Source organism: Eumetopias jubatus, unplaced genomic scaffold (genome assembly GCF_037043125.1).
Source record: "Eumetopias jubatus isolate StellerSeaLion01/CBP00866 unplaced genomic scaffold, mEumJub1_p1.0 scaffold_12, whole genome shotgun sequence".
Lineage (NCBI taxonomy): Eukaryota > Metazoa > Chordata > Mammalia > Carnivora > Otariidae > Eumetopias > Eumetopias jubatus.
Window position 1 is genome coordinate 787084 of NW_028274818.1, and position 12846 is coordinate 799929.

Below are 12846 nucleotides of genomic sequence, written 5' to 3' on the forward strand. Positions count from 1 at the left end.
GCACCTGCGGCCGCGGGCGCTGCCGGGGCGGGTGGGGGGTGGGGGGTGGGGGGCTGCGCAAGTGGGGGCTGCGCAAGTGACGCCTGCGCGTTGGGACGCGGTCTCCGAGGACAGGGTGCCAGGACAAGGCGCGGAGCCCTGGGCTCTGCTGGGGTGCTGGGGTGTGCAGCCTGCGGCAGGTGAGAAACCGCAGGGCCGCGGCCCCCTCTGCCGCCCCCCCCCCCCCGCTCCCTCCCCCGCGAAGCCAAGACTGGAGACTTTCTAACAATTCAGATTCTCTTTATTTATGAGGAATGTATATTGTTAGTCACGGTTATCGAGGGACACATCAAAGCGGAATCGTAGACTGGAGTGCAGCCGCGGTGGCGCCAAGTCTGTGTTTGGGTTCTTCCCGTCCCCTCTTGGGGTCGCACCAGGACCCAAACCAACAGTCGCTCAACGTGAGTAAAGGAAATAGCTTCGAGCAGCGACAATTTTCACAAGTGATTATTCAGAGGATGCACAATGGCCACAGTTCAGACAAATCAACTACAAAGATCATTTTAAAAAAGGAAGAAGGGCATCCTGGTTACTAAAAACAAAGATTGGACAAGAAAGTAGAGCACTGTGGGAGGGAGCTCTGCCCCTCCATTCCTGGGGGGCGCAGCCGAGCCCCCTTCCTACAGCAGGAGCCGGTGTGTCTCATCTGACCTTGGGGCGAGCGGGGATCTGCTGTGTGGAGGGCCCCTGGGCTCCCAGTCACAGCTCTGCTGGAGATTCTAACGCCCAAGATGGAGCAGAGGGTCTGAACGTTCCGCGGGGTCAGCAGGCGAGACCCTCCAGCTGCCTCCTGGGAGGCCGGCCCCACACGCCTCTGGCAGGTGCGCTCAGTGGGGCCGGGCCCCTCCCCCCCAGAAGGCAGGCACTGTGTCCCGACCGGCTCCGTGGGACAACTGGCTATTCCACAAAGACATCTTTAGTATACTTCAAAAAAACTTGGGTGTTGTTTTTTTAAATTTTGGTCAATAGCACAGAGGAATAGTAGCCACCAGAACCAAAGTGTGAGTGTGAGTGTATCTACTGCAGAAGAGGGGTCCAGACAGGGCTGCCTCGGCAGTAGGGAGGGGGGCGCGAGGGAAGGGGGACAGTCATCCGTAGGCCTGGCCTGGAGCGCCGGCGGGCAGAGACAGCGGCGTCGCCTGGAGGCGGGCTCAGGTCTGGCTGGTGCGGGCGCAGAGCCGGGCTCCAGAGAGGCTAGCCTGAGGTGTAGACAGGGGACCCACCTCAACTCGGTTTCAACTACTGTCGGGCATCAAGCCTGCAAAGACTCCCTGACAGGCCTGAGGCCTGCCCTTCTGAAACTCCCCGGCAGACAAAAGCACTTGGATAAATGAAAAATTAGGTCTGATTTTAAAATCTGTGCAAGTATAGGTTCTCCGTAGCAGTTAAGAATCAACATTATGACATTTTTAAAAACTCCTAAGGTCCCCATGCCTTGGTCAGCTTTCCCTGGTCACGGTCATGAGAAAGATACCGCGCGGTGCCGTGATCCGACCCGACATGATTGTTCTGCCCTCTTCGTCTCAGTCCTGATTTTACCTGAACAGAGGACTTGTGGTGCAGGACCTCTCCCACCCGGGGGTTGGGGTCTGCGGCCCCTCTGCGCCCCGCCGGCAGGACAAATCCCCAGGAATGCTTCTGGAGGGCAGCGGGTGTGCGGTCCTGCGAGGCCGGTCTGCATGTGGGGGCGGTCGGTGTCACCCCCCAGGGTTTTGCTCCTGTGGGTGCGAGCCCTAGGCCAGCCCTCGGCCAGCCCTCTCTGCCGCCCAGCTGCCCCCCCCCCCCCCGCCCCCGCTGGCTAAAGTGCAAGACCCGAAAGGTCACCGAGCGCCACCTGCGGATGCCAATGGCACCCGGCCCGGTGATGAACTGACGGCGCTTGTAAACTCCTGTCTTCATACCTGTTTCACCGAATTCTTGAAGGTCACCTCTTACCTTCTTGGAGGAAAAGGAGAAACTTAACAATCATAAGGAGGGAATTGCAAAAGGGCAGAGGAAGACGGAGGGGCCTGCAGAGTCTGCCAACGAAACCTCCAGCCCTGACAGGACTCGGCGCAGATCGGCCTGACCCAGACGGCGGCGAGAGGTTGGTGTGGCAAACACGAGGGGGGGACGTGGAAACCAAAGGGGGGCTGAGCGGGAGGGCCTTGCACGGTGGGCAGGAGGGGCCGCCGTGCCTCCCTCCTGGTGGAGAGGGCAGGGGCGGGTGGGCGGGCCCGGCCCCTGGCAGACGCAGGGCACACAACCCACCATTCCCAGTGTCACCAACGTGCTTCCACCAAACAAAGAAAAAGAAAAAGGAAAGGAACACCTGCAGACGGACGTGACGAGGAAAGCCGCGGCCCCTTGTCGCCCCCCAGTCCCTGGCCCCTCACACAGGGCAGAGGTAGAAGTTCTTCTCCTCCTGAGGCTTGCTGATCCAGTTCCCATAACCCATGTCCCTCAGGCCTTTCTTGAAGTAGTTCTTGGCTATCTCGTACTCTCGGGCAGCTTTCTTGGCCTCGCCGTATGAGAGTCGAAGCAGATCCCTGCGGTACCGGAAGGAGCAGAGCTTCTTAAACAGGAGAAAAATGTTCTTTTTGGAGACCCGGGACAATTCGTTCCGCGGCCTGGAGGAACAAAGGCGCTTGTTACTCCCCAGGAACAGAGAGGGCGGGGAACCTGGGCAGGGGCGCACGGGGTGCGGCGGGGGTCGCCGGGGAGCCCGGGCGGGGGCCGGGGGGGGTTGCGGGCGGGCCGGCGCCTCACCCGTCCACAGCGCCCCTGGTCCCGTCCAGGATTTCCAGGTCGCAGCCGTCTGCCAGGCACCAGTTGACGCTTGTCTCCTTTGTCTTCCCCGACTGCCTCTTGGAGTCGTACACGCTGACGCGGCCCACCTAGGGGTCCCGGGAGCAACAGGGGAGAGATGGAGACCTTCCAGAAGGCCCTGGGGCCCCCAGGGGAGAGGGGATGGCTCGTGATCTTTGCCCGCAGCTAGAATTCTGCGGGGCGAGGACTCCGGTCATACTAACCCCAGCTCGATTCAAATGGGGCCCAGACCAAGAAGAAGGCCCTTGGCGTCCACGAAGACAAAAGGACCAGCTCCCGGGACACCCGTGGAGGCCCCTCCCCTGCCCACGGCCAGCGACCGAAAGACCGTCAACGGAAAAGTGGAGGGGCCACAGCACCTTGGGGTGGTTGACAATGAAGGGGGGCCGCAGTCCGTCCTCGAAGGCACTCCCATCTCTTGTCACACGGCAGCAGATGGCGCGAGTCAGATGCCCTTGGCTGAAAAGGTAACCTGTGCAGGAAACGGAGGTGCGCACCTGTTTGTCCTTGGTGCTGCCGCGAGGTGGAGGCGCCCGGGGCGGGGGGGGGGGACGTGGAGGTGCGAGGGGGGTGGTGGGACAGAGGCAGCAGGCCTCGCGGACGGTGGGTGTGCAGGGCACACAGCCCCAGAGCCACAGGCACGACATTTCGGGCTTGGGGGTGGGGGAGGGGTACCGTCTGACCAGGAAGCCCAGACCCCACCACTGGAAGCCACAGTCTTTCTGGGACCTGTGGTGAGAAGACGTGCCTCCCACCCCAGCAGGGTGGGCAGTGAGGCCTGTGCGGATGCGGGCACCCTTACCCAGCGTCACAGACTTGAGGTACACAGGCTGCAGGAAGTGCGTCAGCAGCGCGCCCTGCAAGCCGAGCACGTTCCAGCGCAGGATCTTGTCACTGCAGGACATGGTGCGGAGTCTCTCCCCGAGCCGAATGCCGTCCCACGTGGGCACAATGTCACTGGACTCCACTGGAATTGTGCCTTCCCCTGTGGGGGGACTTGGGTCAGAGCCACGGGGGGCCCCTGGGCCCGGCCACTCCCCGGCGTGGCCTTTACACTCCTCACATTGGGCCAAGGCTGCGCACGGTTATTCTTCACAGATTCCACAGCACCTACAATGTGTGGGCACTCTACTCGGTGCTGGAACAACGGCAAGCAAACCAGAAGATCCCTGTGCTCCTGGAACGTTCGTGGGCGTGAGGGGGCAGCAAGGGACAGACCGCCAGTAAGCAAGCAAAGCAATATGGACACAAGAGCTCCGAACGGCAACAGGGCTCAAAGCCCGAGGGACCGATGGCGGCAGATGGCGGGGGGCCTCCAGGGACGGAACTGCCAGGGTAGCAAAGACACCAAGGAGAAGCAACAGCTGAGTAAGAGTTTCAGGCACGGAGAACAGCACAAACCAGGGCCCTGGGGCAGCGAGAGACTGGGTTGTCCAGGTTGCGGACAAAGAGCCAGTGGGCCTGAGCCACGTGCGTGTGTGAAGTGCGGTGGGAAACCGCTACAGAGCCTGTTCCGCTGTTTCCCGTAACAGCTTTATTGAGACATAATTCACCCATCTAAAGCGTGCAGTTTGATGGTTTTTAGTATATTCACAGGATGTTCAACCCTCCCCACAGTCAAGTTTAGAACCTTTCATCGCCCTCAAAAGAAGCATCCCTACATCCGCCAACCTTCCCAGCCTGGGCCCCAGGCAACCACGAATCCACTTTTTGTCTCTACAGGGCTGCCTGCTCTATATTCCCTACGTTTCGTATAAATGGAGACACGGAACGTGGGACCTTTAGCAACTGGCTGCTTTTTGAGGCTCATCTGTGTTGTAACAGGTGCCAGAGCCATACCCCTTTTAAGGCTGAGTGTGACTGCACCGTGTGGACCGACCCCGTTTGGTTCATTCACCAGTGGGCAGACCCTGGGGCGGTCCCCACTTCTTCGCTGTTATGAGCAAGCGTGCACTAGTCTCTGTTCTCTTGGGGACGTGCCCCGGAGCGATGTGGGTTTTGACCAGGGAGGTGACCTGGCCTGAGGGCAGGGGGGTGGGTGTGAGGTGAGCCCCCCCACAAAGGGCCCTGGACGAGGAGGAGCCGGCGGATGGGAGGGAGCCGCACACTTGGTGCCCACCTCTGTCACTCCTTGCGACTTGGCCCCACATCCCTTCTGCTCCCCCCAACCCCAAGTGGTCCCACCCACCCCCTGGCCGCAAAGATCAACGATGGGAAAGTGACTCCCACACTTCTGTTTCTAGCCAAGCTCTCTGCCCTGAGCTCTAGGCAGGTACCTCTGCCTCCTAGCTGACGCGCAGGGCTCCCCGACTACCAGGTGCCAAGTGGAATCCTGGCCTTCCTACACCCCCTCCCAGCAGCGAACAGCAGGAACCTGATGGGCCCAGGGCTCTGCAGAGCCTTCCCATGGGCAAGATGGAGGGCGTGTGTCACTCACCGTTCTCCACCTTGGTGCGCAGCTTGCCTTGTTTGGGATTCTCAAAGACGGGGTAGTGGCGGGAATCTGAGCTCTCCACGGCACGGTCACTGCAGGACTTGTCAAAGAGGGCGCCATCCCCACACGGGGCCGTGCTGCAGAACAGGGCGACCGTGGAAGCTCACCTGTGCAGGGGGCCCCCCCAGTTCCCCGGGGCTCGAGAACAGCCCGATGTGGTGGAGGCAAGGGGCTTTCCCCACAGCCTCCCGCAGGCTGCTGAGCTGAGTGTGGCCCACGGAACGGCTCTGACTGATGGGCCAGGACGGCTTTCGGATACCCAACCCTGGGGCCTGGCAGGCCCGCTCATGTGGCAGCAGACACCAGACAGACCTGATGTACAGATGGAATGACACGGTCTTCTTGATTTGGAGCTTTTCTCCTCCCTTCGCAGGCTCAAATATGCTCTCCTTCGCGGTCTGGGGGTTGTATTTCATTAGCTCGCTGTAGAGGAACCTACAAGGGGAACTCTGGCTAGAGCCACAGCGCCTTCTGTGACCCGGCCCCAAGTAGGGAAAAGCCCTAGACGTGCAGGCTTCTGCGGTTTCTCATGGAGAAGAGGTGGGGGACCCTCCACCAGAGGCCTCGACACCTTGGGAAGCCAGCCAGCCTCTCAGGTCACTTTTGTTTCTGCGCCTTGACCTGATAAAGACCAGTGAGCTGGAGGGCAGAGCAGGGGCCAGCAGGGGGCTTCCTCGGTCCTCAGATACACACGGATGGGTTCTGCGCCCCTACAACCCTGAGGACCGGGAGATTCTGGTGTGTTTTTGAGAAAGTTGGAGGGAAGAGGGCCGGCTGCGGACAGGAGGCTCTGCGGCCTGAGTCCCGGAGGCGTCAGGCATGCGACAGGCTCACGGGGCCCCCGCGCTCCCCCACCTGATGAAGCCTCTCCGTGAGATGATCTCTGCGTGGCAGTCGTTGACCGTCTCCCCCTTCAGGCTGAGGGAGTCCCCCTTCACACAGCGGTTCCCTGGAAGGTGTTGAAAACAAATGTGATCCTTCCCAGGGAAGTGATGACAAACAGGATAGAGGCTGTTTGGCTTTTTCTTTTTTTTTCAGAGATAAGGGGAGTGCGAGTAGGGCAGGGGCAGGGGGAGGGACCAGCAGAGTCCCCGCTGAGCGCGGAGCCCGATCCCAGATCGCAGGCGCTGGATCCCACCACCCGGACATCGGGACCCTGAGATCACGACCTGAGCCCAGGCGCCCCCACAGAGGTGGGTCGTGAGGGGCCGAGGACGGGGCCAGCCTCAAGTACCGCCCCCGCCTCCCGCGCCCCTTCCCCGTCCATGCGCGCAGATGGCGGCCACGAGAGCCACGGAAGAGCCTGGGCTCCGGCCTCCGGCGTGCCCACGCAGCCCCAGAGGAGGGCCTCGCTGACCTGTCCCCAGGCTGACCACCACCCCCAGGTCGTCGGAGGCCTTCTTCATGATGACGGCGGCCAGGATCTTGCGGCCGAGCAGGGAGGGCTGGAAGCTGTTGGTGAGCGCGTTGAAGCAGCGGTGGCTCAGCATGGCGATCTGGTCGTGGAAGGTGCTGCCGGTGAGGGGAAGCTGTGGGTACAAGGCTGCGTCAGGGCCGCCGCGTGGGGCCGGGCGGGCCGAGCGCCCTCGGCTGAGCCGCCTCTCCCTCTCGCACGTGCTGGCCTGGCTCTGCGTGTCACTGAGGCGCCAACGAAAGCCCAGGACTACGTCACAGGAGAGCAAGTTAAGAGCCAGCTCCACCCAAAGAGGAGTGAGCAGGACCCCACAAAGACATAGCACCAAAAGTAGACGTCTTAACTGTCTTTGGCTGTGCTTCTGGGGACCTTGAGAGGAGGAGCATAGTTCTTCTGAGACCGGCCCCTGTCACTGGGGTTACCTCTGTGAAACCCATGCGCTCTGCCTTCTCGTTCTCCCCAATCAAGACGCGGAGGGCCGCATCTGCCGCTTCCTGCTTGCCTTGCTTCTTGCTGTGTGCGCAGACGGCTGGGAACCAGCGACCCCCGACTTTTGCCTGGTAAACGAACCTTTGGGATGAGAAGCAGGGGATAAAGACAAGCGCCTGACCGGACACAGCTGTTTCTCAGGCAGCATCTCCCAGACTCAGGCACCGGGGACTCGCTCCGAGACTTCTGCTAGAGAGATGCCCCTTGTCTGCTCCCTGCTGCACACTCTTCTCTAACCTGACTCTGCTCAAATGTAAACACAGAGGGGACACTTCGTGTGAACACTAGGAGTCCCTTGCCATAAATCGAAGGGGGCCCAGAACCGAGTGACACCACAGTGTCACTGAACGCCGACGAGGCGCCACGGTCTGCAGAGGCTCCAGGCCTGCATCGTGAAGGAAGCTCAGCAAGGCCTGGACGGGGTTTAGAGAAATAGCCAAATGTGAACTTTTCTTCATAACTCAAGCAGAACTGAGAGGGACATGCTCTCCCAACTCGAATCGCTACCATTTAACACTCTAAGGCTAAAGTGCTGGATCCTGTTTCCTCATTCACTTCCTGACTGGCCCAGACGCACCCTGGAGTGGTCAGAACGTCATGGTCTGCTGTAGACAAGGGACCTAAGCTTTCATTCCTGGAAGCCTTGGGATGGCCATGGTGAGGGGAGGGGAGTGCATCCTGGGCACGTGAGCTGTGTGGGGCGTGGGAGGGAGGACAGCCCAGCACACAGACGGGAGAGCGTGACGGGGCATCCACCAGCCAAGGTTTCAAGAATCCTAGCTTCCACTCACATCCTACACTGCTGGTGGGCGAAGCCAGCTCTGGATAATCCACCTGCAGATATGGCTTTGTTACCGAGATTCATCGGCTCAGGCAGTAAAAGGAATCAATCTGTGTGTTCAGCCACGCTGAGCTTCCCACTACTCCTTGCTTATCCTCAGCAGCGGCAATGCCTCCGTGCCTCCCTGTGCCAGCAGGTGTGTGCGGGCCGGTGGGCTAACGGAAGGTCCGTGAAGGAGGGGGACATGGCATGAAAGATGCTGGAAAGCAGTGGGGGCCAAACCGGGCAGGACCTTTGCCTGAGACTCAGGAGAATCTCATGCCTGTCCCGTGTGTTTAGAAAGAATATGAATTCTATGCACAAAAATATACACACACACACACACACACACACAAATATATATGCAGGCTCACCTCAGAGACATCATGGGCTCAGTCCCAGACCACCGCAATAAGGCCAATATTGCAGTAAAGCAAGATAAAATAAATTTTCTGGTTTTCCAGTGCACATAAAAGTCATATTTATACTATACTGAGTCTCTTAGGTGGACAACAGCATTAGGTCTAAAAACAGTATACATACCTTAATTAAAAAGTACTTAATAAAATATCTAAAAAAAAAAAAAACCCGCTAACCGTCATTTGAGCTTTCAGCAAGTTGTAATCACCGATCACTAAATATAATAACAGGAAATTTTAGATATTGTGGGAATCACTGAAATGAGACCCAGAGACACAGAGTGAGCAAATGCTGTTGGAGAAATGGCCCGACGCAGGTTTGCGACCGGCAGTCCTCTGTAAAAAGCCGGTACCCGCAAAGCTGCCACAAGCAAAGCGCAGTGGAAGGAGGTGTGTCCGTGGATATGGCGCTCCGTACTTGGTGCAGGCTGTAGGACATGCGCCGGGACCCCCAAGGCTGCACTGGGCTCTAGGGTACTCGCCAGCCGCACTCCCTTACTCGGTAACCATAGGAGGCCCGTGGTTTGCCTCTCCCTGGACCGCTGGGGACAGTGAGTTAGGGAAGCAAAGACACTAAAGACAGGAGGAGGTGAGGTGACGGAGGGCGCAGGGCAGCGGGGAGATGCCTGCCGGGTGCTTCGCACCGCTGTGGAGCCTGCTGACTGGCTGCAGCTTGCAGGGGTGAGGGAGGGAGGTGGTGCGTGGAAGGGGATCCAGGGCACAGGGGGCTGGGTGGGCCACACAACAAAGCAGATGCAGACCCGCGGGTGTGGCGATGGAACGATAAGGCATCTGTCATATCGTCACTGCTTTTCTCAGTTAAGCGCGATAGAAGATCATCGGTTTCGAGTAAGGAGAGGGGATTTTGGTGGAAGTCTACGTGAAGAGAGCAGGGTCTAAAACGGCTTAGACTGGGCAAGAGAATTCAGGACAAAAACAGAGTAGTGAACATGCTGGGCAGGAGGGCCGTGGGCGGTGGGAGCAAGAGACTGGCCCTGGGAGGGCTTTCGGCGCCCCTTGCCGGCTCTGCTCCCTCCCACCGCAGGCCTGGGGTGGACCAGCGCCTTCCCAGAACCTCGGGCTTTCTCGTGACTGTCCCCAGGCCAAGGCGCCTTACGACGTCTTACGAAGTCAGGCCACGCCCAGCAGATTCTCAACCCACCATGTACCTCGAGCTCTTTGTAACATGCACGAGACAGGAGACCTTACGTCTCCCTATGTGATTACTGGTCCAAATCTGGCTCCCGTCCAAACAAACGGAATGGAGTCCAGAAACAGTCTCTCAATGAATGAGCAAAGGAGGGAGAGCCGTTTAGAGGAGAGAAGAGGCTCGGCTGCCAGAGGCAGGAGGGGGGCGCTGGAGAGCCGGACGTCTAAGACACAGGGCCCGAGGCTGGTCTACTTGAAGGAGGTGAAGGGGGTGGACAAAATGACCCACACCCAGGGTGTTGGCAGGAGCTACTGGGTGGACAGTGAGGTCACCTACGGACATGGGAAGGGCTGGGGGAAAAGAGCATAAGGGGTGAAACCCAAGAGCTCTCCCTGGGGCAGGTCAGACTCGACAGGCCCAGGCGAAGTGACACCAGCTGCGTCCCCACCCTCCCTCCGCCCGCTGGTGCCTTCCAGTAAGGTCACCCAGAAGGGCCGAGAGAAGGGCGGACAGAGGGAAGCCGTGTTCTCCTGCCACAGAGGTTATGGCGGCCCTCCTGCCTGCACCCCTGGGGCCCCCTCCCTGAGGCGCTCAGGAGTCTTCACGCCCTCCCTGTGGTTCACGGTAAGTTCTTAAATTCTGCACGAGTCACGGGAAGTCCAAGGGCGGGTTTCATGCAAGCAAAAGAGGAGGCCGGGCAAAAGGCGAGCGTGAAGAGCGAGGGTGACGGCATGGGGAAGCCTGCCGGGTGCAAAAGGCAGGCCCCGCGAGCCAGCGCCACTGCAGGGGCAGGAGGGCCTTTCCCGGGACCCTGGGCCAGGGTTCTCAATTCCCTCCTCATTGCGATCATGTTCTCCCGTGAGTTAAGCCAAAGCCAAAGGAAGGACGGACAAGGGCACGGATGGGTAGTTCATACACGGAAACAGTAACAGATGCATGCGAACATGAGTAACGCCACTGACTATGGAGACGAGTTTAAAATAAGACACTATTTTGTGAGCTCTTCTCCTTTAACCACCTTTTAAAATTGAGCAGTAGGATACGACACAAGTAAACATTCAAATCGTTAGGTATACGAGGGGAGTAAGTGTCCCTCATTCCCAGAAGCAAACACCGGGACCAGATTTCTGGCCCCGCGCCGGCGGCCAGCTTTGCTCCCACGGGCTGAGTGCCGCTCCGTGCTGGGCGGGCACTGCGATTCAACAGTCTGCAGGCGGCAGAGGTTGCAGACCATCTCAGGCTGTCCGTGACAAACAGCACGGGGGTGCCCCCGCGGTGAGGGTGCTGCTCTCCACCCTGGGCCTAAGGCTCGGGATGAGACTTGGCGGACGCTGGGAGCACACTGACGACGTGTACATTTAACTCACACACCTCTCATTGGAAAAGAACCCCTTACTTTTAAGGAAATTGGCCCTAGTGTTTTAGCCTCAGGTGGTTCTTCTAAGACACACCGATTCTCCTGACAGCCACACCTCTGTCTTTTTTCTTTATGATTTTATGTCTTGATTGGAAAGGCTTTGCCCCTCCAAAATTCTCAAGCAAAAATCCCTGCTTTTATCTAGAGATTTTATGATTTTATGTATGTATTTTTAAGATTTTATTTTTAAGCAATCTCTACACTCAACATGGGGCTTGAATCCACAACACCGAGATCAAGAGTCGCACGCTCCTCCGCCTGAGCCAGCCAGGTGCCCCTAGTTTATATTTAAGTCCCTGACAATGAAATCCGACGTTAGCAAGGAGACAGACACCCAGCGATGTCTTATTGAGATGCAGGGGGCCAGCCACCCCCGGCCTGAAGCCTCGCCTGCCTCTGCGTCTGCTGTGAGGGGCTCTGGGGGCCGCACCCTCCGCCGTCCCGCCCACTGGTCAACGCGCCACGGCCGTGCGGCCCATGCCTCTTTCAGAACTTTCTGGCTATTCTCCCACATGGATTTTTCTTTTTTTTTCCCTTTGCAAAGATTTTATTTGTCAGAGAGAGTGAGCACAAGCAGGGGGAGTGGGAGAGGGAGAAGCAGGCTTCCCGCGGAGCAGGGAGCCCGATGAGGGACTCGATCCCAGGACCCCGGGATCATGACCTGAGCCGAAGGCAGATGCTCAACAACTGAGCCGCCCAGGCGCCCCCCACATGGGATTTTTCATACGAACCTGGGACTTGGGTCTTCCAGGTCTAAAATAAAGAAGTCAATCCTACCAGTGTCTTTAGTAGGATCGTGTGAAACGTAAACACTAATCTGGGGACAGCTGCAGTCATTAAATTGTGTTTTCTATCTGATCACAGAGTTATCAGAGCCTGCATGTCTCCTGCTCGGAATGTGCGCAGGTCTTTTATCTGTTTAGCTGCTGCTGCAAACAGGCTACTCTCTCCTACTACATCTTCGAATTGCTTACTGCCGCACACGGAAAAGTTCCCGGCGTTTGCAGGTTAGTTCACAATTCCCTGCTTTCCTGACTTCCCCTGTCTCTGGTATTTCTTCCCGCCTCTCATGCATACCTCAGGTACACAATCACATCATCCATCCGCACGTAACAGAAGCTTCCTCTCCCCGCCTTCTGTCTTAATGGGTGGCCTGAGCTCGTGGTGCTAGCGTGCCTCAAAATAACGAGGACCTGGGCATCCATGTGTCCCGACCTTGCTGTGAACAGCTCCCAGTTCAACATGGAATAAGCGCCTGGCTTTTGGCTTCAGACATACATTGAGTACCTGCTACTAAGCAGGTACTCAATAATTTCTACTTTATTAACAGCTTGGTTTTTTAATCTGAATGAATGCTAAATTTTACGAAAAGCCTTTTTGGAATCTCTGGGGAGGATTCTGAGTTTTGTCATTATTATTTGGTAAATAATAATAACAAACATCCTAACACAGACTAATCTTTGCATGGCACAAAGACATCATTTCTCACATTTTAGAACGGCAAAGATAAAAATTTTGATTCAGATATCCCGTTTCCAAAGTTCATGTTACACCACTCCCCCTTTACTAAAGACCTACGTAAGTACCTGTTTCCACCAACCAAAAGAAATCTGAAGAGGATTTTTGCTTTTATGAAAAAAGGCAAGAAGTGAAAACAGCGTTCAGTGCTGGTATATCGGTCACTAGGGGCTGGTGGGCAGCCCAGGTCAGTGCCCTGGGGAACTACGGAGCACCTTCCAACAAAGAGCAGAATGGGATGCTCCTGTTACGTATGAACAGCAAGCCGGGTGTCAGTG

General features: G+C 57.7%; 1 protein-coding gene across 5 annotated transcripts in view; it reads right to left on the minus strand.

Annotated features, from left to right (window-relative positions):
• Positions 1 to 258: 258 nt before the first annotated feature.
• ADAR (adenosine deaminase RNA specific) overlaps positions 259 to 12846 on the minus strand; it is a 38676-nt gene continuing 26088 nt past the window's right edge. For 3 of the 5 annotated variants that reach the window (XM_028090337.2, XM_028090333.2, XM_028090335.2), the window contains exons 7-15: positions 7100 to 7325; positions 6699 to 6870; positions 6197 to 6290; positions 5654 to 5776; positions 5285 to 5418; positions 3650 to 3832; positions 3207 to 3319; positions 2788 to 2915; positions 259 to 2648 (exon numbers count right to left, since the gene is read on the minus strand). In XM_028090337.2, the coding sequence (XP_027946138.1) occupies positions 2411 to 2648; positions 2788 to 2915; positions 3207 to 3319; positions 3650 to 3832; positions 5285 to 5418; positions 5654 to 5776; positions 6197 to 6290; positions 6699 to 6870; positions 7100 to 7325 (1411 nt within the window). In that variant the 3' untranslated portion in view covers positions 259 to 2410. The remainder of the gene's footprint in view (positions 2649 to 2787; positions 2916 to 3206; positions 3320 to 3649; positions 3833 to 5284; positions 5419 to 5653; positions 5777 to 6196; positions 6291 to 6698; positions 6871 to 7099; positions 7326 to 12846) is intronic. The other 2 variants (XM_028090336.2, XM_028090338.2) reach the window with 1 other exon arrangement.